This window comes from Eriocheir sinensis, chromosome 45 (genome assembly GCF_024679095.1).
Source record: "Eriocheir sinensis breed Jianghai 21 chromosome 45, ASM2467909v1, whole genome shotgun sequence".
NCBI classification, from domain to species: domain Eukaryota; kingdom Metazoa; phylum Arthropoda; class Malacostraca; order Decapoda; family Varunidae; genus Eriocheir; species Eriocheir sinensis.
The window spans coordinates 4,774,737-4,800,784 of NC_066553.1; the positions used below are offsets into that span (position 1 = coordinate 4,774,737).

General features: G+C 39.1%; 1 protein-coding gene across 1 annotated transcript in view; it reads right to left on the bottom strand.

Annotated features, from left to right (window-relative positions):
- Positions 1-9,306: 9,306 nt before the first annotated feature.
- Positions 9,307-26,048, bottom strand: part of LOC126980910 (uncharacterized) — a 183,353-nt gene continuing 166,611 nt past the window's right edge. Inside the window, exons 8-11 of the mRNA XM_050831323.1 lie at positions 25,391-25,635; positions 13,152-13,332; positions 12,444-12,839; positions 9,307-11,237 (exon numbers count right to left, since the gene is read on the bottom strand). Of these exons, the coding sequence (XP_050687280.1) occupies positions 11,191-11,237; positions 12,444-12,839; positions 13,152-13,332; positions 25,391-25,635 (869 nt within the window). The 3' untranslated portion in view covers positions 9,307-11,190. The remainder of the gene's footprint in view (positions 11,238-12,443; positions 12,840-13,151; positions 13,333-25,390; positions 25,636-26,048) is intronic.

Below are 26,048 nucleotides of genomic sequence, written 5' to 3' on the forward strand. Positions count from 1 at the left end.
CACTATCAGAAAGACAATATCATTAGGATGGAGTGCTTTTGGTAAACATATAATACCATGACTATTGACAGCTCTTTCTTCCACCTCTTCAGATTCTTTACAGGAGCAGCGAGTAGCGGGCTTTTTCTTTCATTGATTCCTTTTTTTGTGTGCCCTTGTGCTGTCTCCTTTGCTGTAAAAAAATAAGAACAGTAACCCACTACTCTCCCTGATAAAGGAAAGGTGTACCGATCACTATATCCGTGGTGCCTCACAAACTATTTAGAAAGAACGCTTAGATGCAGAGAAAGAGGAACGTAGAAGAAAATGCTGGATATAAAATGAAGATATTGGATTAGGAAACAGGGAAAGGTTGGAGATATTAAATTGGTTGTTTGAATAAGAAATGGAGCTAGGCAAGTTATAAGAAGGAATGGAGAAGAAAAAGCTGGATATAAAATGAAGATACAAAGTGAGGATCTTGGATTACGAAACAGGGAAAGGTTGGAGATATTATATTTGATTGTTTAGAATAAGAAATTGACCTAGGCAAGTTATAAGAAGGAATGGAGAAGAAAATGCTGGTTATAACATGGAGAGACAAAACTGAGCATCTTGGATTAGGAAACAGGGAAAGGTTGGAGATATAATATTGGTTGTTTAGAATAAGAAATGGACCTAGGCAAGTCATAAGAAGAAATGGAGAAGAAAATGCTGGATATAACATGGAGAGACAAAACTGAGCATCTTGGATTACGAAACAGGGAAAGGTTGGAGATATTAAATTGGTTGTTTGAATAAGAAATGGAGCTAGGCAAGTTATAAGAAGGAATGGAGAACTGAGCATCTTGGATTACGAAACAGGGAAAGGTTGGAGATATTATATTGGTTGTTTAGAATAAGAAATGGAGCTAGGCAAGTCATAAGAAGGAATGGAGAAGAAAATGCTGGTTATAACATGGAGAGACAAAACTGAGCATCTTGGATTATGAAACAGGGAAAGCTTGGAGATATTATATTGGTTGTTTAGAATAAGAAATGGACCTGGGCAAGCCAAAGAGAGAGAGAGAGAGAGAGAGAGAGAGAGAGAGAGAGAGAGAGAGAGATGTTAAAAGCGACTACAAAGCAGAAAATATAAGGAATGGAAAAGAAAAGAGAAGAGGAAAAGAAAAAAGGGCAGAAAGAAGGAAAAGATGGAAGGAAAGAGATAGGAAAACAGAGAAGAGGGAAAGAAAGAGGAGACAAGGAAAACGTGGCTAAACAGATGAAGAATAAGGAATTAGAGAGGGATTTGATAAATCAGGAGGTAAAGGAAAGGCTGATAAAGAGAGGGAAGACGGAAAGGATGAATGGAAATGGAAGGCGAGAGAAAGGAAGATAAATGAAACTAAAGAGGAAAAAAGAGGAAAATGAAGGTATGAATTTTGTTGTGTTATTCATTGTCATCATAATTTTCCTCTTACTTCTCTTCCTCTTCCTTCACCACAACCGTCTATAAGAAATATGTGACAAATAAAAACAGATGATATTTCCAGTGATTTCTCTTCTGATATTTCTCTTTCCTTCCCTCCTTCCATCTCCCTCGCATATATTTCCACTCCCTCTTTCCCTCTCTTCCCTCCATCCCTCTTCCTCTCCTTTTCTTCATTCCCTTTCTTTCCTCGCCCTTGTTTTCCTCTCCATTCTTTCCTTTACTCTCTCTCTCACCCTTCCCTTCTCTCTCCCTCGTTTTCTTCCCCTCTCCCCTTCCCATTCCTTCTCTCTCACTCTGCCCTCCATCCTTCTTCCTCTCCTCCTTTTCTTCATTCCCTTTCTTTCCTCGCCCTTGTTTTCCTCTCCATTCTTTCCTTTACTCTCTTTCTCACCCTTCCCTTCTCTCTCCCTCGTTCCCTTCCCCTCCTTCCTCTCCTTCCCTCCCTACCCTCTCTCTGGTCCCCCCCCTCTCCCTTTCCCACTCCTTCCTCTCCCCTCCGTCTCCCCCCTCGGGCCCTCGGGAAGTGTGGCCGCGCAAAGAAATAGGTTTTAGGGAAATTTTTACGTCAGAGTTATAATGAGATCTTAATTGACTTTGGTGGCGACGTAATGACGGGAAGGTGGCCACTGTGCTTCCTCTTCCTCTTCCTCTTGCTCCTCTTTTTCTTCCTCTTTGTTTTTCTTTGTCTTCGTTTCCTTTTTCTTCCTCTTGTTCTTTTCTTTTCTTCCTCTTTTTCTTCTTTTTTTTGTTTTCGTTCCCTTCTTCTTCCTCTTTTTCCTCTTTTTTTGTTTGTTTTCGTCCCCTTTTTCTGCCTCTTCCTCTTCTTCGTCTCGTCATTGTTCTTTCCTCTTCTTCCTCTTTTTCCTCTTCCTTTTCTTCTTTGTTTTCGTTCCCTTCTTCTTCCTCTTGTTCTTCTTCGTCTCGTCATTGTTCTTTCCTCTTCCTCTTTTTCCTCTTCCTTTTCTTCTTTGTTTTCGTCCCCTTCTTCTTCCTCTCGCTCTTCTTCGTCTTCCCCTTATTCTCTTGTTCTTGCCATTGTTCTTCTTTGTCTTCTTGTTTTTGTTCTTGTTTGTTCTTCTTTTCTTCCTCCTCTTCCTCTTCCTCATGTTTTTGTTTTCGTCTTTCTTTTGTTCTCGTCTTCTTCGTTCTCCTTGTTCTTGTTCTTCATGCTCTTGTTCTTGATCTTTTATTTCTGATTCTTGTTTTTCTAGTTTTTTTTCTCTGGTTCATCTTGTTCTCTTTTGTTTCTGCTTCTATTTCTTGTTTTTCTTTTGTTCTTATTCTTTTTCTTTTTCTTCTTTTTCTCCTTCTGCCCTTCGTTTTCTTTTACCTTGTTTTCCTCCTCCTCCTCCTCCTCCTCCTCCTCCTCTTTCTCATCTTCTTTCCCCAAATTCTTTACTTGCTTCGCCTGTTTTCACTTTAGTCTCTTGTCTTCTGTTTCTCCTTTATCTTCTCCATGTCAGTTCCTATCTTACTTCCCATCCTCAATACTTCCTTACGTTGTTATATTTCTGTACCCAGTGTCTTAATTCCTTACTCTCTGTCCGTGTTTCTTTATTTTGTCTTTATTATTTTATTTTTCACTTCTTTAGATTGTTTTATTTCTGTTCCCAGTGTCTTCCTTTCTCTCTGTCCGTGTTTCTTTATTTCGTCTTTATTATTTTATTTTCCACTTCTTTAGATTGTTTTATTTCTGTACTCAGTGTCTTAATTTCTTACTCTCTGTCCGTGTTTCTTTATTTCGTCTTTATTATTTTATTTTTCACTTCTTTAGATTGTTTTATTTCTGTACTCAATGTCTTAATTTCTTACTCTCTGTCCGTGTTTCTTAATCGTCTTTATTATTTTATTTTTCTCGTGGTTTGTCATTCTCCTCAGCTGCCCAGTGATTGGTCTCCTACTCATCCTGGAACAGCCAATCAGTCACGGGGAAGTTGAAACAAACAGACATAAATTTTAATCACCGCCAAATAACAACAACAACAACAACAACAACAACAAAACAGAAGATGAAAGTAAAAACTCCTCCGTGTCATATTTTTCTTGAGACACAAACAAAAAAGAAAGAAAATAACAGACAAAGTTCTACGTGTGTTGTGTCTCTTTCGTGCGTCTGAAGTTATAGGAAAGTATTGGTACATTAAGAGAGAGAGAGAGAGAGAGAGAGAGAGAGAGAGAGAGAGAGAGAGAGAGTATCTATCTAGATTTCTATCTATTTGTCTGTCTAGATCTGCCTGTCTGTCTGTGTGTGTGTGTCTGTCTGTCTGTCTGTCTGTCTGTCTCTATATCTCTGTTTGTCTGTCTATGTCTGTCTATCTGTCTCTGTTTGTCTGTCTGTCTGTCTGTCTCTATATCTCTGTCTGTCTGTCTATGTCTGTCTATCTGTCACTGTTTGTCTGTCTGTCTGTCTATCTGTCTCTGTTTTGTCTGTCTGTCTGTATATCTGTCTCTGTTTGTCTGTCTGTCTCTGTCTGTCTGTCTGTCTGTCTGTTTCTCTCTCTCTCTCTCTCTCTCTCTCTCTCTCTCTCTCTCTCTCTCTCTCTCTCTCTCTCTCTCTCTCTCTCAGCGGCAGTGTTCCCGGGCATTGCGTAACTTCAAAGTCTTAATTATACCCAAAACTTTATCTTCCCGCAAAATTTCTCTCTTAATACTCTTTTCCGGAGGCATTGGCGGCGGTTTTCTCTCGTATTTTTCTTTAGTTTTCCTTCTCTTTTTGTATTGCTTTTTCATGAACCTCAATTTTCTCCTTCCTCTTTTATTCTTCCTTTTCCTCTTTATTTTCGTCCCCTTCTTCGTCTTGTCCTTGTTCCTTCCTCCTCTTCCTTTTTTCCCTCTTCTTCTTCCCCTTCTTCTTTCGCCTTTCGTTCTTTGTTTTGCTCTTGTTCTTTCCTCTTCTTCCTCTTTTTCCTCTTTGCTTTCGTTCCCTTCTTCTTCTTCCTCTAGTTCTTCTTCTGCCCTTTTTCTTTTCTCTTCTTCCTCTTTTTCCTCTTCCTTTTGTCCTTTGTTTTCGTTCCCTTCTTCTTCTTCCTCTAGTTCTTTTTTCTTGCACTTTTTCTTTCCCCTTTTTCCTCTTTTTTCCTCTTCCTTTTCCTCTTTGTTTTCATTCCCTTCTTCTTCTATCTGTTGCTCTTCGTATTTTTCTTCATTTTTCTTGCTTTTTATTGTATTGTTTTCATTTTATTGGGAGTGACTTTTTTTTGTTTTCTTTTATAGCTTATTTTTATTTTGTAGCTGATTTCGCTTTTTGTTTCTCATTGGTCATTCGCCTACATCAGTTATTTTCTCTATGTTTTTTTTCTGCTTCTTTTTCTTTTTTCCCTTTTTCCTTTCATTGCCATTCTTTGTTATCTCTATTCTTTTCTTTCTAATATCTTCCTTTATCCCTCTTTGTTTCTTTCTATTTCTATCTCTGTGTATTTTTCTACTTCTTTTTTACTCATTAGTTTCGTAGATAAAAGTGTTCTCTCTCTGTCTATATCTCCGTCGTTTGTCTCATATCCGTCCTATTTGTCTCTCTGTCTGTCTGTGTCTGTTTCCCTGTCCTGCTAGTTCTCCACCTCCTTTTTCCATCTTTTATATAATTTTCTCCCAATCTCACGGGTCTGAAGAGGAGGAGGAGCTGGAAGAGATGAGGAGAGGGAGGAGGAGCGAGGTTGGGGAGGAGAGAGGAGGGGGAGGGGGAAAGGGGAAGAGAAGAATTGAAACAGGAAGAGGAGCGATTGTGGAGAGGGAAAAAGAGGAAAGTGGAAAGAATGAGAGAATGGAAGGAGAGAAGAAGAAAGAAAAGAACGTAGAAAAGAAGTGTGAACGAGAGAATTAGGAAAGGAAGGAGAGAAGGAGGGAAGGAAGGATGGAAGGGAAACTGAGTGATTGTGGAGAGGGAAGAAAGAAAGAAAGAGAGAGAGAAAGAACGAAAGGAAAGAGGGAAGATTAGAAAAAAAAAAAAGGGAGGGAAAGAGAAGACTGGAAGGAAGGCAAAAGGGTGGAAAAGAGAGAATAATTAAAAGAAGAAACGGAAGGAAAGAATGAGGATAAAGAAGGAAGGAGAAAAGGAGGAAGGGAGAAGAATGAAAGTAGGGAGAAAGGGATGGAAGAAAAGGAGGTTGAATAATTGAGGAGATGGAGGAAAGGAAGAAAGAAAGAACTGGAGGAAAGAAAGAGGATAAAGAAAGAAAGCAAGGAAGAAGGGAGGGAAGAGAAGAAAGGAAGGAAAGGAGGGAGAAGGATTGTGGGGATGGAGGAAAGAAAGATAGGAGAGAAGAAGGGAAGAAAAGGAGTGGGAGATGGAGGAAGGAGAAGAAGGGGAAGAAAGAAGGGGAAGGGGGACGGGAAAGGAAGAAGGGGGAGAGGGAAGGGGGGAAGGGGAAGGGAGGGTTGGGTTCAAGTCGAAGAAATTAATATGAAACAGTTTTGAGGTCCAGATAATTGAGTTTTCTTACTTTCTTTTATACACTTTTTTCCTCTTTTTTTCTCCTGTTGATTTGCTTTAATTCTTTTATTCATATTTTTCCTCGTCCTTTCTTTTTTTCTTTTCAATCCTCATTCTCTAAATTTTCCTTTTCTGTCTTGTTTATTTTTTCTTTTCATATTTTTTTGTCTCGTACTTTTTATTCTCCTTTCTTTACCTTATTTCCCTCTTTCTTTTCCCTGTTAAATTGTCTTTGTTTTCCTTTTAGCCTCTTTTTCTCTTTTTCTGTTTATTTGCTTTGCTTTGTTTTTTCTTTTTGTCATTCTTTTTTCTTCTTTCTCCATTTCGTCTTTTTTTATTGTACTATATATTTTATTTTCATCCCTCTTTTTCTTTCTCTTAATTTTCCTTTGATTCCTTTTCTCTCTTTGTTTTCTTTATTGCTTGCTTTCTTCATGGCATCCTTTTTTTCTTCTTTCTCCTCTTTTTTCTTATCCTTTATTTTTCCTTTCCTTTCCTCTGTCTTTCTCTATTTTCATTTATCCTTTTTCTCTCTTTTTTGTGTTCTGTTTATCTGCTTTTTCGCTCTTCTTTTCGTTCATACATTTATTCTCCTCATTCATTTCTATTATTTCCTTTTCATTATCCTTTTTATTTTCTTCATATATTTTCTTTGTCTTCATTTCCTTTCATCTTTGCTTTTCTTCTCTACTGTGCTATTTTTTTCTCTCCTGTTCTCTCACTCTCTCTTATTCTCTCTTCTTAATTTCCTTTTTTTTATTTTTCTTTATTTTCTTTTCCTCCTCATCCATTTTTTTTTACAATGCAGCAATACTTTTTTTTTCTCCTCGTTCTTTTTATTCCATTTGATTTTACTTTCCTTTCTTTTCTTTTTCCTTCAGTTTATTTATTTCCTTTCCTTTCAGCATTTTATTCTTCCTCTATTGCTTATTTTATTTTATTTCAACTTTTTCTCTTCTTCTCTTTTCCTTAATTTTCTTTTATCATCCTTTTATTTCTCATTTCTTACTCGTCTATTATTCCCTATTTTCCTCCTCTCATTCTCTTGTTCACGGTTATTCTTTTCTCTTTTTCTTTCTCTTCTTCCCCGTTTTCTTTTTCTCTGTTATCCCTTTGCCCTCATTTATTACTCCTCAATTCTTCCTTTTTTTCTCCTCTCGTTATCTGGTTCATTATTTTCTCTTTCTCTTCTTTTTTTTTGCTCTTTTCGCCTTTATCTTTCCCATGATTATCACTTATCCTTAATTTCTTACTCTTTCCTTTCTCCTTTTTATCTCTCTTTTTTTCTCCTCCTCTCATTATCTTGTTCATTATTTTCTCCTCTTCTCTTTTTTGCTCTTTTGCGTCTCATTTTTCTTTCCCAATATTATCACTTACTTCTTCTTTCTTTCTTTCTTTTTTTCTTTCATTCATCTTTCCTCTTCTTCGTTCTGTTTTCTTCCATTTCTTTATTGCTTTCATTCTTAATTTATGTCTCGTGATTTTTTTTAATCTTTTTTTATGCAAACATCGATGGTAACTTTTTTTTTACAGATTCATTGCTTATTTCCTTTTTTCCTATTACTTTTTATTACCATTTTTAGGCAGTTTTGTTTAAGCTTTTCCACGTTTTTTTAATAGTTGGTTAAAAAGTTTGGGAGGGTTCATCCATATTTTTGCCTTCTCTGTGTTTTTTCCTTCTCTTTCTCTATTTCTCTGTATTTCTGTGTGTGCTCGTGTGTGTGTGTGTGTGTGTGTGTGTGTGTGTGTGTGTGTGTGTGTGTGTGTGTGTGTGTGTGTGTGTGTGTGTGCTTATATATCTGACTGGTTCTTGGTCTGTATTTCTTTCTACATGTTTGTTTGTCTGTGTTTAATTATGTCTGTCTCTCTCTGTTATTTTCATCTCTTTCTATCTCTGTTAGTTCTTTTATCTCCTGTCCGTCTGTCTGTCTTGTTCTTTCTATCTGTCTGTATGTTTATTTATCTGTGTGTGTTTCCCTGTCTGTCTGTCTGTCTAGTTCTTTCTATCTGTCTGTATGTTTATTTATCTGTGTGTGTTTCCCTGTCTATCTGTCTCTCTGTCATTCTTTACATGTCTGCCGGTCTGTCTGTCTCATCTTTGTTTAATTTCCTGTTCCTTTTTTTCTCGTCTATATCTGTGTGTGAGTGTGTATCGGTATGTCTCTATATGCGTTTCTGTGTCTGTCTGATCTATTTATTTTGTTCCCCTTAACTTTGCTTTTATTTCTTTTATCTGTCTGTCTTTCTTTCTGTCCACCTGTCTGTCTCTTCAATCTTTTTATTTGTTTTCTTTGTTCTTTTATAAATCTGTCAGCCGGGTATTTTTTTTTTCTCAATCTCTGTGTGTGTGTCCAATTATTTTTTTTATTTCATTGTTTTTTTTTTTAATCTGTCACACTGTTACTCTTTGTTTTTGTTTATCTTTGTCTCTGAACTTTTCCTTGTTTTGTTTTCTTTTTTTCCTTCTTTTTTCCTTGGTCTTATAATCTTTCACTACGTTATTTTTTTTGTCTACTTTTGTTCCTCATCTTTTCCTTGTTTTGTTTTCTTTTTTTTCCTCTTTTTTCCTTGTTCTTATAATCTTTTACTACGTTATTTTTTTGTCTACTTTTGTTCCTCATCTTTTCCTTTGTTTTGTTTTCTTTTTTTCCTTCTTTTTTTCCTTGTTCTTATAATCTTTCACTACGTTATTTTTTTGTCTACCTTTGTCTCTGATCTTTTCCTTTGTTTTGTTTTCTTTTTTTCCTTCTTTTTTTCCTTGTTCTTATAATCTTTCACTACGTTATTTTTTTTGTCTACCTTTGTTCCTCATCTTTTCCTTTGTTTTCTTTTCTTTTTTTCCTTTTTTCCTTGTTCTTATAATCTTTCACTCCTTTATTCTTTTTTTGTCTCCCTTTGTTCCTCATCTTTTTTTCCTTCTAATCTGTCCCTCGGTAATTCCTTTTGTCTACCTTTGTTCCTGATATTTTCCTTTGTTTTCTTTCCTTTTTTCCTTCTTTTTTTCCTTCCTCTAATGTCCCTCGATAATTCCTTTTGTCTACCTTTGTTTTCCTTTTCTTTTTCCTTTGTTTATAATCTTTCCTCCTTTATTCTTTTTGTCTCCTTTTTTTCCTTCCTCTAATGTCCCTCGGTAATTCCTTTTGTCTACCTTTGTCCCTGCTCTTTCTTTCCTTCTTATAATCTGTCACTTCGCTATTCTTTTAGTCTACCTTTTGTCTTTAATCTTTTCTCTTTCGTGTTTTGTTTTCTGTTTTTCCCTTTTTAATTTATTTCACGCCCACGAAGGTAAAAATAACAGTCCGTTTACACAATGATTCTTACAGTTTAATACAAATGTACAAACACGAGTAAATACCGGAGATAGATATAGATAGATAGATAGCAAGAGAGAGAGAGAGAGAGAGAGAGAGAGAGAGAGAGAGAGAGAGAGAAATACGAGACGAGAAATAGGAGAAAAGACGAAAGGAAGTGAAGGGAGGAAGGAGATAAAGAAGGGAGAGGAGAAAATAGATAAATACAACATTATTAAGAGATTAGTAACACTGCTTTGATAAAAATGGAGGAAAAGGGGAAAAGAAGAAGAGGAGGAGGAGGAGGAGGAGGAGGAAGAAACAGTGATGGAAAGGAAGAATGAAGAAGTAGGAGAGAAGAGAAGAGAAGCGAAGAGAAGAGAGAGAGAGAGAGAGAGAGAGAGAGAGAGAGAGAGAGAGAGAGAAGGAAAAAGAGAGAAGCGAGTTAAGGAAAACCAGAAAAATGAGAAAAGAGATTAAGAAAAGAAAGAAGGGGAGGAGAGAGAGAAAATAGAACGGAAGGAAGGGAGAGAGAGAGAGAGAGAGAGAAAGGAATGTGTGGTGAGAGTTTTGCAATGTTGAAAAAATGAAGAATGAACAAAAGGGAGAGAGAGGAAGGGGAGGAGATAGAAACAAAAACAAAACAAAAACAAAAACTGGAAGGAAAAAATGAGAGGAAAAAGGAGACGGACTGAAGAAGAAGAAGAAGAGGGGGAAATGAAGGTAGATGGGGATGAAAAAGGGAGAGAGAAAAATGAGTTCACATATCAGAAATGGAAATGAAGAGAAGGGAGGTGAAGAGGAGGAGAGGAGGAGGAAGAGAAAAAAAGGACAAAATGGGGAATAATGAATAAGGAGATGAAGAAGAATGCTAAAGAAAGGGAATATGAAATAGATAATAATTTAGGGTAAGGAAAATAAAATGATCAAAAGAAGGACTGACAAATAAAAGGAAGTCGAAGAGAATAGAAATGCGAAAATGAGATAAGATAGAAAAGGGAGAGGAGGAAGAAAGGAACGGAATATGACTATGGAGGAGTGAGAGGGAAAAGAAAAGGGAGGGAAGAGTGAAGGAGGAGTGAATGATAGAGAGGGAGAGGTAGAAACGGGCAGGGGAAACAGGAGGAAGGATGAATAAAGTGAGAATTAGATAACTCAGAAGAAAGAAAAGGGAGAAAAGTAAAAAATATGAAAGTTGAAAAGTTTCGTTTAGTCGGCGCTTAAAAATAGGAAAGAAATAAGAGAGAGAGAGAGAAGGAAAATAACGAGAAAAAGACCAACATGAAATAGCACGAAAGAAAGGGAAAAAGGGAAAGAAATAGAGAGAAAAGGAGTAAATAACAATAAAAGAAGGAAGAAGAGTAAAGAGGGAGAAGAGAAGAGAAGGAAGGAAGAGTAGGAGTATAAGGGAGAAGAGTCGATATGAGGGAGATAATAAGAGGTAACAAAGAAGAGGAGGAAGAGGAGGAGGAGGAAGAAAAGGAAGGGAGAGGAAGAGGAGGAAGAAGGGGAAGGGAAAAAGCGAAAAAGTAATAAAAAGGACGAAAGAGAAGTAGAGAAAAAGAGTAAAAACAAGTAAGAGAAAGAAAAGGAGAAAGAGGGAGAGGAGGAGGAGGTGATAAGAGGGAAATAAATAGGCAGAAGGTAACATGGAGGAGGAGGAAGAAGAGGAGGGAGAGGAGTAGGAAGGGAAAATGAAGGGAAGGGAAGAGATAACAAAGAGGAGGAGGAAGAAGAATAAGGGAGATGAAGAGGAGGAGTAAAAGGGAGAAGAATTGATATGAGGAAGATGGTAGGATATAACATGGAGGAGGAAGAAGAGGAAGGGAGAGGAGGAAGAAGGGAAGATGAGGGGAAGGGAAGATATCTATAAAGAGCATTAGAATCCGCTGGTATGTCGTTCTTTTCGTGTTGTTGCTGCTGCTGATGTTGACGATGATAGGCAGCTCGTGGTGGTGGTGATGGTGATGGTGCTGGTGATGAGGGTTGCCGGATGCTGCGTCTTCATCACCACCTCATCACATCACCGAGCTCTGCCACTCCAACCCGGCCCACACACCTTCATCTGAAACACCAATATCACCACCATTAGTCATCACCATTATAAAGTCATCACCACTGTCAGTCATCACCACTAATACAGCTATTCACTATTTTTCATAACCACTGTCAGGTATAACAACACCATCAACACTATTAGTCATCACCATTGTTTTTGTCATCACCACCAATGTTATCACCACTAATTCAGCTTCCCAGTCATCACCACTATATATCAGGACTAACAACACCATCATCATAATTACTCATCACCATTGTTTTTGTCATCACCACCAATGTTATCACCACTAATTCAGCTTCCCAGTCATCACCACTATCAGAAATAGCAACACCATTATTACCACCATTAGTCATCACCACTATTTAGTCATCACCAAGACTATTACAACTACAGAATCATCACCATTTTCAGTAATAATAACATCACCACCATTAAAATTACTCTACATCACTATTTAGACATCATCACCACTGTCAGTCATAACCACTAATAGGGGTATACAGTCATCACCACCACCACCACGACTACTGACACTCATCATCACTACTAAGAACACCATTTTATTCATCACCATCTCCTGACATCATCATCACCATCACTTGTAACGTTAATGTCATCACCAAAAATGAATTCCCTGTTGGATATCATCACTAACACACATCACTTGAGTCATCACCACCACCACCACCACCACCACCACCACTTATATCACTACCACCAGTCACAAACACTAACAGTAACACACACACACACACACACACACACACACACACACACACAGTAACACACACACACACACACACACACACACACACACACACACACACACACACACACACACACACACACACAACAATCGTGGGTTTGCTTTGATTCTCGGTCAAAAACATGGGAACACAACAACTTTTCTCATCATCCGCCGCCGCTGTTGAATGCTGGATCACGGTGGTTAATACTACTGCTGTTGTTGTTGTTGTTGTTGTTGTTGTTGTTGTTGTTGTTGTTGTTGTTGTTGTTTTGTTGTTGCTACTTTATTATTTTTACATTATTACTTTTGTCTACGCTAGTTTTTATTTGTATACCACTGGAACTACAACAACAACAACAACTACTACTACTACTACTACTACTACTACTACTACTACCATCATTACCACTATCATCTCCACCACCACCAAAACTACCACCACCACCATCACCACCACCTACCTGACACCGTGCTGACCAGGGCTGTGGGGTGCTGAAGGTGCTGATGCTCCTCCACGGTGGTGCTGACTTCAACACCACCAACACCAGTCACACCACCAACACCACCACCATCACCATCATCATCCAGCACTGATGCACCAAGTCCCCCACCTCCTCCACCTCCTACTGAAGCACCCGACTCCTCCACCATCAGGCCGCTCCCCCTCCTTCTCCTCCTCCACACCCTCGCTGCCCCCAATACCACCACCACCGCGAGCAGCCCCAGGCACGCCCCCCCCAGACCCCCCATCACCTCCCACGCTATGCTATCCATGGGTCCATCTGGGGGAGGGTCGGGGGCATCGGCGGCGGCGGGGGGCGTGCGTGTGTGGGTGGGGCGGGCGGGGGGCGGGGGGACTGTCGGGGTGAGGGGAATAGAGGGGAAAGAAAATGGTTAGAATTGATGATGTAGTGCATGTATGGAGAGTTTTTTGAGCATACCTACATACGTACATGCTCTCTCTCTCTCTCTCTCTCTCTCTCTCTCTCTCTCTCTCTCTCTCTCTCTCTCTCTCTCTCTCTCTCTCTCTCTTTATCTATCTATATCTATTTACATGCACTTACACACGTACACATTCACTTTATTTATCTTTCTATCCATCTATAATAACACAGGTAGACACTCTCTCTCTCTCTCTCTCTCTCTCTCTCTCTCTCTCTCTCTCTTACCTGTGAAGTGCGCCACCTTCCTGGGCAGCGTGCGGGCGTGCAGCTGCAGGGGCGTGGAGCGGGCGTGTGGCGTGGCGGTGTAGAGGACGAGACGGAGCTCCGTGTCAGGGGGCAAGCCGCGCACCGAGAACTGGGGATGTCCCTCGCTCACGTTGGCCACCAGAGTGTTGCCGGACCATACCTGGGGACGGGGGAGCAGGTGTGTCAAGGTGTGTCAAGGTATTTTTAAACCAGTAACGACACCAGAGTTCTGTATATTTTAGTGATTATATAAAGATTTTACGGAAGTGCTGAATGTGGACTACAAATTGGAAATGTATAATGTTTTGGTTTTATGTACATTTGTGGCCAATAAATATCTATCTATCTATCTATCTATCTATTTATGTGAAGGAACAGGGCAACGTTGGCAGATTGTCGTACTCAGCCGCTTATATTTCCCGACTTCCTACCCCCAAACTGTCTTCTGGGCTCCAATATTGAAACTCATTGATAGTTATCGTTAAGAGAGTTAGATCCTGATGTTTCTTGGCAATAGTTAGGCGTCAGAAACCGGTAAATACTATGCTCTGAGTACGACAATCTGGCAGCGGTGGTGATGGTGTGTCCTAATGTTTGTCTGACCACACCTGAGAGACGAAGAAACAGGTGTGAAGGTTTGTCAATATGTGCTCTAATTTCCTCCCTCCACTTGGTTCTATGTCAAGCCTGTCGTATCGTACTATTGTGAGCTACTATCCTGTTGTGTTTCTTGGGAGGGGAGAAGAGAAGGGGGTGGATGGTACCGTATGTAGAGGTGTTATGAATGGGTGGGAAGAGGAGCCGGGTTGGTAGTAGGAAGAGAGAAGAGGTAGGTGGAAATGGGATGGAGGAGGTGGTCTGACTGGTAGGGGAGAAGAGGAGGAAAGGGGGTAAAGGTTGGTGGAGGAGGTGTTGTGGGCGAGAGGGGACTGACTGGTAGGGGGAGAGAGGAAGGAAGGGGGTGTGAAGGTGTGATAGATGGGTCGAAGGGGGGCGGATTGATTGGAGAAAAGGGAGAAGGGTGTAAAATGGGTCTAGAAGAGGGAAAGGAAATGATGCCGTGAAGGTAGAAGATAGGGTGTTAGAGGAGAGAGGAGAGAGTGGAATGCAAGTAAAGAAGAGGATGTGTTTGTGTGAAGCTGTGCTGGAGGTGGAAGATATGAAGGTAGAGGTAGAGTTAGAGGAGAGAGGAGAGAGTGGAAAGCAGGTAAAGAAGAGGATGTTTTTAAGTGTGTGAAGCTGTGCTGGAAATGGAAAATATGAAGGTAGAGAAAAGGAGGAAAGGGTTGGAAAGCATGTGAAGGAGATGGAGAGGAGGATAAAAGATGCATAGAAAAGAGTGTGATAGTGTGCAAAGATGTGGTGAAGGTGGAAGATATGAAGATATGGAAGAAGGGAAACTGGAAGATGAGAGGTGGAAGGAGGTGGAAAGAGATAAGAATAGAGAAAGGAAACTGAATTGAGGAAAGGGAACGTGGAAGCGTGTGAAACTGAGACTCAAAATTTTCAGATAAGGTGAAAAGAAATAGCGACAGAGGCAAGAAAGTCGATGATTGGACGACGCTGAAGAGAACGACACAGAAGATGGGAAAAAAGGGGTTACTGTGCTACCTGGATTTACATGGGGAAGGAATTGACAAGCGTTTCGTGTGATGATGGATTTTGGGAGAAGCAGAGACGTTGAAGAAGGGAAGGAAAAAAGGGAAAGAGAGAAGCTGCGTTTAGAGGTATTGGAAAAGTAAGAAAATTGAGAGCTGTAGATACGTTGAAAAAGGGAGAAGCTGTGTTTAGGAGAAGTACTGGAAAGGTAAGGAAATGTGTAAGGCTTGGGATAAACTAAAGGTGTCTGTGAAATTCTTAGATGTGGAAGGTTAGAGTGAGCTGTTTTTTATTGTATGTTGTTGATGTGTGAGAAACGTGATACAAGAGGGGAGGAGGAAGAGGAACATGTGGATTGGAAAGGAAAAGGAGAGAGTAGACGGTTTGAAGGCTACACGATATAGAAGATACTGTTGAAGATAAAGAAAAAAATGGTAAAGATATAGTTCAAATTCACGTGGATAGGGAAACGAAGTGAAATAAGAGAGGAGGAAAAGGAACATGTGGATTTAGAAGGAAAAGAAGGAAAATGGTGTAGAGGGTTGAAATGTTACACTATATAGAAGATACAGTAGAAGATACAAAAAAACATGGTAAATATATAGTTTCAAATTCACGTGGATGGGGAAACGAAGTGAGATAAGGGATGAGGAAAAGGAAAATATGGATTAGAAAGGAAGGAAAAGGAGGAGGAGAGAGTAGAGGGTTGAAGAAACTACCGTAGAAGATACAGAAGATAAAAAAGAAATGGTAAATATATAGTTTCAAATTGAAGTGGATGGGGAAGCGAAGTAATATAAAAGGGGAGGGAGAAGAAGAAAGGAAGAGAAGAAAGATGAAGTAGAGATTTGAACACATACACTAGAAGATACAGTAGAAGTTAAAGAAGAAATGAAGACGATATAGCTTCAAATTTATATCTTTGGTCTGTATGAGTAAATGGCTGTATTCTCTCTTCTGCAAGTAAATAAGGAAAGGAAGGTGAGAAGGAGAAAAAGAAGAAGGTGGAGAGAGGAGGAAGAGGATGTAGTTCAGATCCCTTTGCTATTTTGGGATTAGATTAACGAAAGGAAAGTGAATGGAAAGAGGGGGAGAGAAGAGCAAGAAGATAAATAGAAGTGAAGCAAAAGAGGAGAAAAGAGAAAGAAAAGATGAAGAGAAAGATGAGAGAATATAGGAAAATAAAATAACGAAGCTGTCGAAAATAAAAATCGTGAACGAATAAGGTGAAGAAAATAAGAAATAGAAAATAAAAGAAAAAGAAGAGATATAAAAGTGAAGTGAAAAGAGGAAAAAAGTAGAAAGATAAAATACTAAAAAGGAAAGAAGAAAAACAAGAAAATCAAGAAAACAAAGCAGATAAAAATGAAAACAATGAAAAAACGAAACAAAAATGAGAGCTGAAGAAAATAGTAAATCGAAAACAGAAGAAATAAAAAAGGAGGGATGAGAAATAGGAGAAAAAAGGATGAAAACGAAAATAATGAACAAAAAAATAACAAGAAATAGAAAACAGAATATGAACAAAAAAAAAGGAAGAAATGAAGAAATATAAACAAAACAAAAAAAAAAAAGGAAAAGAGAAAAAGCAAACAAACAGATGAAAACGAAAACTTTAAACAACATCGAACAAAAAAACACAAGAAAACAAAGAAAATGAACGAAAGAGAAGAGAGAAAACAGGAAACCAAACTCAACAAGAAAACAGAAAATAGCAGAGGAGGAAAACGGTCCAGAGAAAGGTTTAGGCGAGAGGAGGGAAGGAAGGGGATGAGCAGCAGACAGGATCAGGTGCGGAGGAAGGAGGGGACGAGGGACGAGGGGAAACGGTTCTATTTTATATGCGTTGTCAAACCGAGGCGGCAGAAGGGGGAGGGAAGGGACGGGGAAGGGGCGAAGGGAAGTGTTTTGCCGTGTTGCCTGCCCACACCTTAGCAGGGAAGGGAGAGAGAGAGAGAGAGAGAGAGAGAGAGAGAGAGAGAGAGAGAGAGAGAGAGAGAGAGAGAGAGAGAGAGAGAGAGAGAGAGAGAGAGAGAGAGAGAGAGAGAGAGAGAGAGAGAGAGAGAGAAGAGAACTGAAGTGAGGCTTGTGGAAATAAAGAGGGAAGGAAGGGGAAGGAAGGGGACTTGTTTTTCATGACTAGAGAAAAATAAAGGATAACTCACACGTAGAAAATGTGAAATATATAAAAATCTGCGGAAACAAGTATACACGTATGAAGGTAATATATGTATAATAATAATAATAATAATAATAATAATAATAATAATAATAATAATAATAATGTGAAAAGTATGGATAGGCATCATAAGAGCATCGCAATTACCTATAACGATTTTCTTGTGGATCAAATTCATAACCGGAATAATATTGAAAGTAACGATATAAACTGAAAACTGTCTGAATGGTTATGTTAGAACTGAGTCCGTAGCAATTGCTGATATTTCCTGCAGGTAATTCAGGACAAAATCACTACAAGTAATGGCATGAGTAACTGTTTTCAGTGAAGTGTTTGAAGGCAGGATTAACGCTCCAAGTAATGGTATAAGTAAGTGTTGCGTGTGAAGTTTAAGTGTCCCCAGGATAAGTTTTCTGCGCACTTTAGTTCATCACGTGATCAGTTCGAAACCCAGACACCCTCCGATGGAAACTTTTTGTACCAATGGTTAAGAGTTTTGATGTACCGATGTTCGGACCAATTAGGCAGACAATGATGTGACGCTACATTAGTCAAGCTGATGTTGTTATAGTAATGCTGTCCTCTGAGTTATTATAGGGTCGGTGCATAATCCGATGATTACTTAGTAAAGTAGTGAAACAACTAGTTATTGACGTAATGAAATGATTATCGATGACTCAATTAAACATTACGTTAGAAGGTAATGAAATTATCAATTGGTAAGGTGACTAAGCGATTATTTGTAATTAGGTGATTATTTAGGTATTTAAGTTGTTAGTTAATAAAGTTAATTCCCTTTAAGGTAATAAAGGGACGAGTTATTCAGTTTGCCAATCACTGCATGAATTATGCAGGTAATTATCACTCAGCCAAGGAGTTCCTTAATTTGCATATTGATGGATCGCCGGCTCGCGTGGCGAGGTGCTGTCAAGTTAGGGAGCTGCTCGGCTGTCCAGGTAAACACTGAAGTTTTTCCTGAATCTGGCGTGATGTGGCAATGAATTTTTAAGAGGTGAGAAAGTCATTGAAGTGTTGTGGAAAAATGTGTTTAGAAAACGAGTATGAGGAGGAGGAGGAAGAGAAAATGAATGAAACATGGAAACACGGAACGTCAGTAGACAGAAAGCCTGTTGGCTCACAATATGCTGCCTGTTATAGTAATATCACTTCGTTAGGCATTGCAGTGACCTGCAGAACAAATGAAATTACTTTTGTGCAGTCAGGAAAGTTTCGTTTGACGCTATTCATGAAAAGTAGCAGTCATGGGATTTTTTCAGTGAATTAATCGTTTTTCTGCTGACTACATCTGCAGAATATTTGTCCCATTGACCCGATTCGAGGAAAAATCTGCCGTGGACTGTGTATTACGTGGCCGCGCTCGACTCGGGGGACAGTTATTTCTGGTGATCAGGTCAGTTATCTCAGTTTGGCGCTCAAAAAAACTTGTGATTGAATGACGTTATTGGACTTGTCAGAGTACTTAAGAGCCTGTCATGGGGCTCGGGTAGTCGTTCATTTTGGAGCGTAATAAAATTGAGAGAGAGAGAGAGAGAGAGAGAGAGAGAGAGAGAGAGAGAGAGAGAGAGAGAGAGAGAGAGAGAGAGAGAGAGAGAGAGAGAGAGAGAGAGAGAGAGAGAGAGAGAGAGAGAGAGAGAGAGAGAGAGAGAGAGAGAGCGGAGGGTGAATACATAAATGGAAAAAAAAAAAACTTGCATAACGATGTATTTAAAGGAAGATAGGGAGAAGAAAGGAAATGAGGGCGAGCGAAGGGAAGAGAAAGAAGAAGGAGAGAAGGAGGAAAGATGAAAGATGAAGGAGGAAGGGAGAGAAATATGGAAGGAGAGGGTAGAGGGAGATAGAAAAACGTAATAGGAATGAAGGATAAAGGAATAAGGAAGGTAAATAAGAGGAAAGAGAAATAAAGGGAGAGAGAAGAAGGAACAAGAGAGAAAGGATAAGAGGGAAGAAGAGACGGAGCAAAGAGATAGAGGTTAAAGAAGAAAGGAAGAGAAACAAGGAAAGGTGAGAGGAGAGGAGGGAAAAAGAAACGGAGGAAAGCGATAAAAAATAAAGGAGGAAGAATTAAGCGAAGGCGAAGAGGAAGGAAACTGGAAGAGAAGGATGAGGAGAAACACACAATTAGAAAAGAAAGAAAACATATGAAGGAAACGGAAAGCAAAGGAAGAAGGAACGAAAGAAGAGATACGATTAAGGAGAATGGGAAATAAAGAAAGGAAAAAAGAAATTAAAGGAAAGCAGAGGAAGGAGAGGGAAAAAATGAAGGAAAGGGAAAGTAAATGAAGAAGCAGGATGAGAGGAAGGAAAAGGGAACGATTAAGGAATAAGGGAAAGAAATTAAAGAAAGAGGGAAGGGAGGAAGCTGGAAGGAGAGGAGAAAACGTACGATTACAGAAAAAGGGAAATATAGGAAGGTAAGGAAGAGAGGGAGAAAAGGGACACAGTTAACAAGGAAGGAAAATGAATAAAGAAAGGGGAAAGAAAAGAAGGAAGGAGAGGGAATAAAAGGAGGATAGGGACCCGGTTTAAGAGAAGCAAAATAAATAATAAAAGAGGGGGAATGTAAAGGAAGGAAGAGGAAGGGAGGGAAGGAACACGGTGAAGAAGAAAAGGAAGGAAACAGAGGAGAAAGTAAAGGAAGGAGGAAGAAGAGAATGGTTAAAGGGGAAAGCTCAAGTAGAAGAGAAATTTGAGGAGGAATCTGAAAGGAAGGAGGAATAAGGAACAAGGTTAAGGAGGAAGGGAAATAAATAAACGAAGGAAGGAAGGAAGTAGAGAGAGAGAGAGAGAGAGAGAGAGAGAGAGAGAGAGAGAGAGAGAGAGAGAGAGAGAGAGAGAGAGAGAGAGAGAGAATAGGAGAAGTAAGGGACGGGAACTCATTAGTTTATGCGTCGCGGGAAAATAGTCGAAGCCGAAGGGAAAAATGTTTGGAAATGTTTGCTTAGTTTGGTGCGTCCCGGGGAAAAAATGGCGCGTGATCACTGAGGAGGAGGAGGAGGAGGAGGAAAAGGTATAGAAGGCGGAGGAGAAGAAGAAGAAGAGGAGGAGGAGGAGGAGGAGGAGGAGGAGGAGGAGGTAAGAGGAAAAGGAAGAGGAGGAAAAGGAATAGGAGGAGGAAGAGGAGGAGGAGGAGGAAGAATAAAAGCAAGAGCAAGCGCAAGAGGAGGAGGAAGAGGAAGAAGAAGAAGAAGAAGAGGAGGAGTAGGAGGAGGAGGAGGAGGAGGAGGAGGAGGAGGAGGAGGAGGAGGAAAGAGGAAAAGAAGAGGAGGAAATGGAATAGGAGGAGGAGGAAGAAGAGTAAAAGCAAGAGCAAGCGCAAGAGGAAGAGGAAGAGGAAGAAGAAGAAGAAGAAGAAGAGGAGGAGGAGGAGGAGGAGGAGGAGGAGGAGGAAAGAGGAAAAGAAGAGGAGGAAATGGAATAGGAGGAGGAGGAAGAAGAGTAAAAGCAAGAGCAAGCGCAAGAGGAAGAGGAAGAGGAAGAAGAAGAAGAGGAGGAGGAGAATAAGAAGAAAGAGAAGAATGAGGGAGAGAAAGAAGACATGGAAAAGAAGGACGAGGAAACACTGAAACATGAAAAAACAGGCAACATAGAACTTACAGGCTCATTACTAAGTTGCCATTTCTAGTGATCAAAGGACTTCCAAATAGACGTTCCCTTCACTCCTGACGCAATAACGTAATGGTCGATGCAATTTTTAAAGAAGTTGAGGGTTTTGCGTTTAATAAGAGAGTTGTGACGCTGGCGGATGACCCAATATGATTAAAAAAAATCTCCGCGATGATTCTGTTTACTACATCTGTACTACATCGAGGAGGAGGAGGAGGAGGAGGAAAAGAAGGACGGAAAATTGGAAGAGAAGTAGAAGAATATGCATTGATTTTGTTTGTTTTTGTTGTTGTTTTGTTATTATATTATTATTATTATTATTATTATTATTATTATTATTATTATTATTATTATTATTATTATTATTATTATTATTATTATTATTATTATTATTATTATTATTATTATTATTATTATTATTATTATTATTATTATTATTATTATTATTGTTATTATTATTATTATTATTATTATTATTATTATTATTATTATTATTACTACTACTACTACTACTACTACTACTACTACTACTACTACTACTACTACTATTACTTCTGTATATTTTACAATCTTTATTGCTCTTCCTCCGATCCTTTTTTTGTGTATTTGTTTTGTTTGGTCGTTTTGGTTGCATGTGTGTGTGTGTGTGTGTGTGTGTGTGTGTGTGTGTGTGTGTGTGTGTGTGTGTGCTTGTCATGGCGGCCAAATGTCGAATATCTAATCTCGAGACCTGAAAATATGAGAGAGAGAGAGAGAGAGAGAGAGAGAGAGAGAGAGAGAGAGAGAGAGAGAGAGAGAGAGAGAATCTAGGGGAAGACGCTCTAACATAATGAAATGTGGCAATCTTGTTCCGTAGAGTCTTACGCCGCCTCTGAGCGAAATGAAGTCAAGGTATTATAGAAGTTTAGCCTATATACTAAATGAGTTAGCGTTCCGGAGGGAGAGAAAGTGGAAGAGAGAGAGAGAGAGAGAGAGAGAGAGAGAGAGAGAGAGAGAGAGATTGAATGGAAAGGAAAAAAGAGTACAGATATGGATGGATAGATGGATAGAAAGATAGAGATGTACAAGAAAACAAAAAAGCAGACACAGTCATACAGATAGAGAGATAGATAGACAGATAGATAGATAGACAGTTAGATAGATAGATGGATAGAGACTGACTGATTGATTTTGCGATTGATTACCAAACGTATAACATATCGATTGACAGAAAAATGTGAAATAAATAAATAAATTAAGAAGGAACGAATGGAAAGAAAGGAAAGATATAAAAGTAATAAAAATAAATGAAAAAAACTGGATAAAAGAAACATTAGAGGCACACAGAGGAAAAAAGTAATTAGGAGAAAATAAGTCAGAGAGAGAGAGAGAGAGAGAGAGAGAGAGCGCAATAAAGGATAACGCGGAGGGGAAGGTAAAAGTTTAATAACCGTTCATGTGAATATTAATACAAAGACACACTCGTATGAACGCGGGCGGGAGAGGGATAAAAAAAAGAGAGAGAAGGAGAATGGAGTGAGAGGTGTATTAATGTTATTGTTTGGTCTTAATATGGAGAGAGAGAGAGAGAGAGAGAGAGAGAGAGAGAGAGAGAGAGAGAGAGAGAGAGGGAGAGGGAGAGGGAGATAGAGACTGAGAGAGATTAAGGCAAACGGCTGCTGCTGCTTCGAAATTGGGCGAGAAATAAGAAATAAAAATGATGTTAATGAAAAAAAAATATAATATCCATAATAATAAGTGAAATTATCAAAAAGGAACTGGAAAAAGTGATGTTAATGCAAAAAATACAACACAAAATACAAAAAATACAAAAAAATACACACAAAAAATAATACAAAAAAAAAAGAACCCAGTTAATGCTGCTTCGAAATGGGGGAGAAACAAGAAAAAGTAATGTTGAGGAAAAATAAAATCCTGAAGTGGCAATTATAACAACAGTAGGAGATATAGTAAAGATAGTATTAAGATGGGTAACAATGATAATAGTAATAATAATAATAATAATAATAATAATAATAATAATAATAATAATAATAATAATAATAATAATAATAATAATAATAATAATAATCCGTTTGATCAGCGCAGATTTTAAGCTCTTTGTACAACTAATCTAACGTGATTTACAATTAATAATGAGAGGCAATTGCTACGATGATTATACTCGTAGTGATAATAATAATGATAGTAGTAATAATAATAATAATAATAATAGTAATAATAATAATAATAATAATAATAATAAGAAGAAGAAGAAGAAGAAGAAGAAGAAGAAGAAGAAGAAGAAGATAAGTGATATTAACGGACGCACCTTAATCGCAAAAGTTACAAATATATAGAAATCGATAACAAATAAAGAATAGATATATAAAAATAGATAAATAGACGGACATACGGACAGATGGATGAATAGATGGACAAAAACAGAGGGAGACAGATAGGTATAAATCGATGAAAAATGAAGAATAGACAGATAGAAAGAGATAAATACAGACAGTCAAACGTATGAATAGAAATACAGAAATAGACATGCAGAAAGAGATTGAGATTCGGGTTTTGATCGCCGAAAAAAATGTAATATGTTCTGCGATGGTAAATAAGCCTTGCAGATAACGATAGATAGCTAGATGGAAAGACAAATAGATAGATAGGTAGCGAGATGGATTGCCTGATGGGGGAGTGGAGAGATAGGTAATCGGATAACTCTAATAGATGGAGCGATAGATCTCTTAAAACCGATGGATTAGAAGACAAAACAAAATATATAACATCTGGATAAACCAAACGAGATATATAAATAAACCAGAGATATCAAATGAAAGATACCATAAGCCAGATTGATCAAGGGAGTAGACACACACACACACACACACACACACACACACACACACACACACACACACACACACACACACACACACACACACACACGCACACACACACATCGTCATGATCGTATTTCAAGGCCCAGAGACACAAAAATAGAATGCACTGAATGTTATAAAGAAAAAAAACACAGAAAATATAAAGGATGAGACGAGAGGCTTTGACTGAATGGCGTAACCCGGGGAACATGAATGGACTGTTCCCCCCCCCCCCTTCAGCCCCTCTCACCTCCCCCTCCCCCTCCTCCCCTCCATTGGCTTTACTCAAAAGTGTGTGACGGCCCAAAACCTGTAAAATGAAAAATATATCGACGTGAATGAAAATAAACGTCGGTGGTCTTGTGTGTGTGTGTGTGTGTGTGTGTGTGTGTGTGTGTGTGTGTGTGTGTGACCAGCCATACGTATGCACACACACACACACACACACACACACACACACACACACACACACACACACACACACACACACACACACACACATTGATATAGGGGGTGCTGTAGTGCTCAATACTACTACTACTACTGCTACTACTACTACTGCTACTACTACTACTACTACTACTACTACTACTACTACTACTACTACTACTATTACTATTACTATTACTACTTCTGTTTTTTTTGTCACTTATTTCACTACAAATGATGTAATACTGATACTGGGAATGATGATAATGACGGTGATAATGACAATAATTATAATAGTGATTATACTGATGAAAAGTATAGCGAAAAAAAAAATAAGAGCAATGAGTATCTAAAACAGCGTGACTTCCTGTTATTCTATATATTTATCTATCTATCTGTATCTATCTATTAATTTATTTATCATTATCTGTGTATCTTCTGTTTTTTCATCTCACTTTATATATGTTGTTTGTATGATTTTTTTTGTTATTATTTCTATTTATTTAACTGCACGAGAACATGCATCTAATATATGTCTATCTGTCTATCATAATTTTTTTTGTTATTTCTATTTATATAATTGTACGAGAACATGCATCTAATATATGTCTATCTGTCTATCATAATTTTTTTTGTTATTTCTATTTATATAATTGTACGAGAACATACATCTAATATATGTCTATCTGTCTATCATAATTTTTTTTGTTATTTTCATTTATATAATTGTACGAGAACATTCATCTAATATATGTCTATCTGTCTATCATAATTTTTTTTGTTATTTTCATTTATATAATTGTACGAGAACATACATCTAATATATGTCTATCTGTCTATCATAATTTTTTTGTTATTTTCATTTATATAATTTTACGAGAACATACATCTAATATATGTCTGTCTGTCTATCATAATTTGCCTTTGTCTGACGGTTTTCATTTTACTGCTTATATATTATCTGTATTATTATTTTTTCTATATAGTTAAACGAGAACAGCTGTCTAATTCCACGAACTTTTTATCGAATCACTATCGGAGGAGAAACAAAACATTTAACACGAACCATTTTTCTCCTCCGCCCTCAAAGACAAATAAAATGAAACAAGTATTGCAACAAAAAAAATGTATTCAGTTACAGTGAAAATAAACCTCCTCAGTGCACAGACCTTACCAACGATTGCATTTCCCTTCCCTTCCCCTCCCTTCCCTTTCCCTCCCTTTTTTCCCCTTCCCTCCCTTTCCTTCCCTTCCCTTCCCCTCCCTTTCCTTCCCCTCCCTTCCCTTTCCCTTCCTTCCCTTTCCCTCCCTTCCCTTTCCCTCCCTTCCCTTCCCCTCCCTTCCCTTTCCCTTCCTTCCCCTCCCTTCCCTTTCCTTTCCTTCCCCTCCTCCTATTGCGTTCCTCTCCTTCCCCCCATCTCCCCTTCCTTTCTTCTCCTCTACTGACTGCTCCCCCTTTCTCTTCCTCTCCCTACCTTCCCTTCCTCCCTTCCCCCTCCTCTCCTTCCCTCACCGTGACTCACCTCCATATTAGCCTTTGTGCTGCTTGCCCCGGGGGACCTGACGAAGCTAAGGCTGGGGGAGGCGTGGTTCACATAGGGGGGGTGGGCTGCCGCCGCCGCCACCCCCGCCGCCTCCCCCTCCCCGCTGGCACCCCCCTCCTCGGCCTGGGCGTGGGCGGGGGCGTGTGCGGGGTCTTGGCACTTCACCTCCATGCGCGTCACGTCCAGAAGGGTCACGTTGCAGCTGGTGAGGGCCTTGGGCGGTTCTGTGCGAGGCGAGGAAGGTGGAGAGGTTAGGGGGCGGATTATTAAATGGTAGAGGGTGGTTCTGCTGGGGTGTGTGGGGGGGGGGGGTTACTGTTTGGGATGGTGGGTAAATGGATAAGGGTGGATACGTTGGGGTGTGGGGTGTGTGTGGGGTAGTTACTGTTTGGGGTTGTGGCTGGGTATAGGTGGATGAGAAAGGGTTGAGGGGTGGAAAGGGTTATTAAATGGGTGAGGATGGATGTGCTGGGTGTGTGAGTGTCAGTATTTGGGGTTGTGGGTGGCTATAGGTGGATGAGAAAGGGTTGAGGGGTGGAAAGGGTTATTAAATGGGTGAGGTTGGATGTGCTGGGTGTCTGGGAGTAACTGTTTGGGGTTGTGGCTGGGTATAGGTGGATGAGAAAGGGTTGAGGGG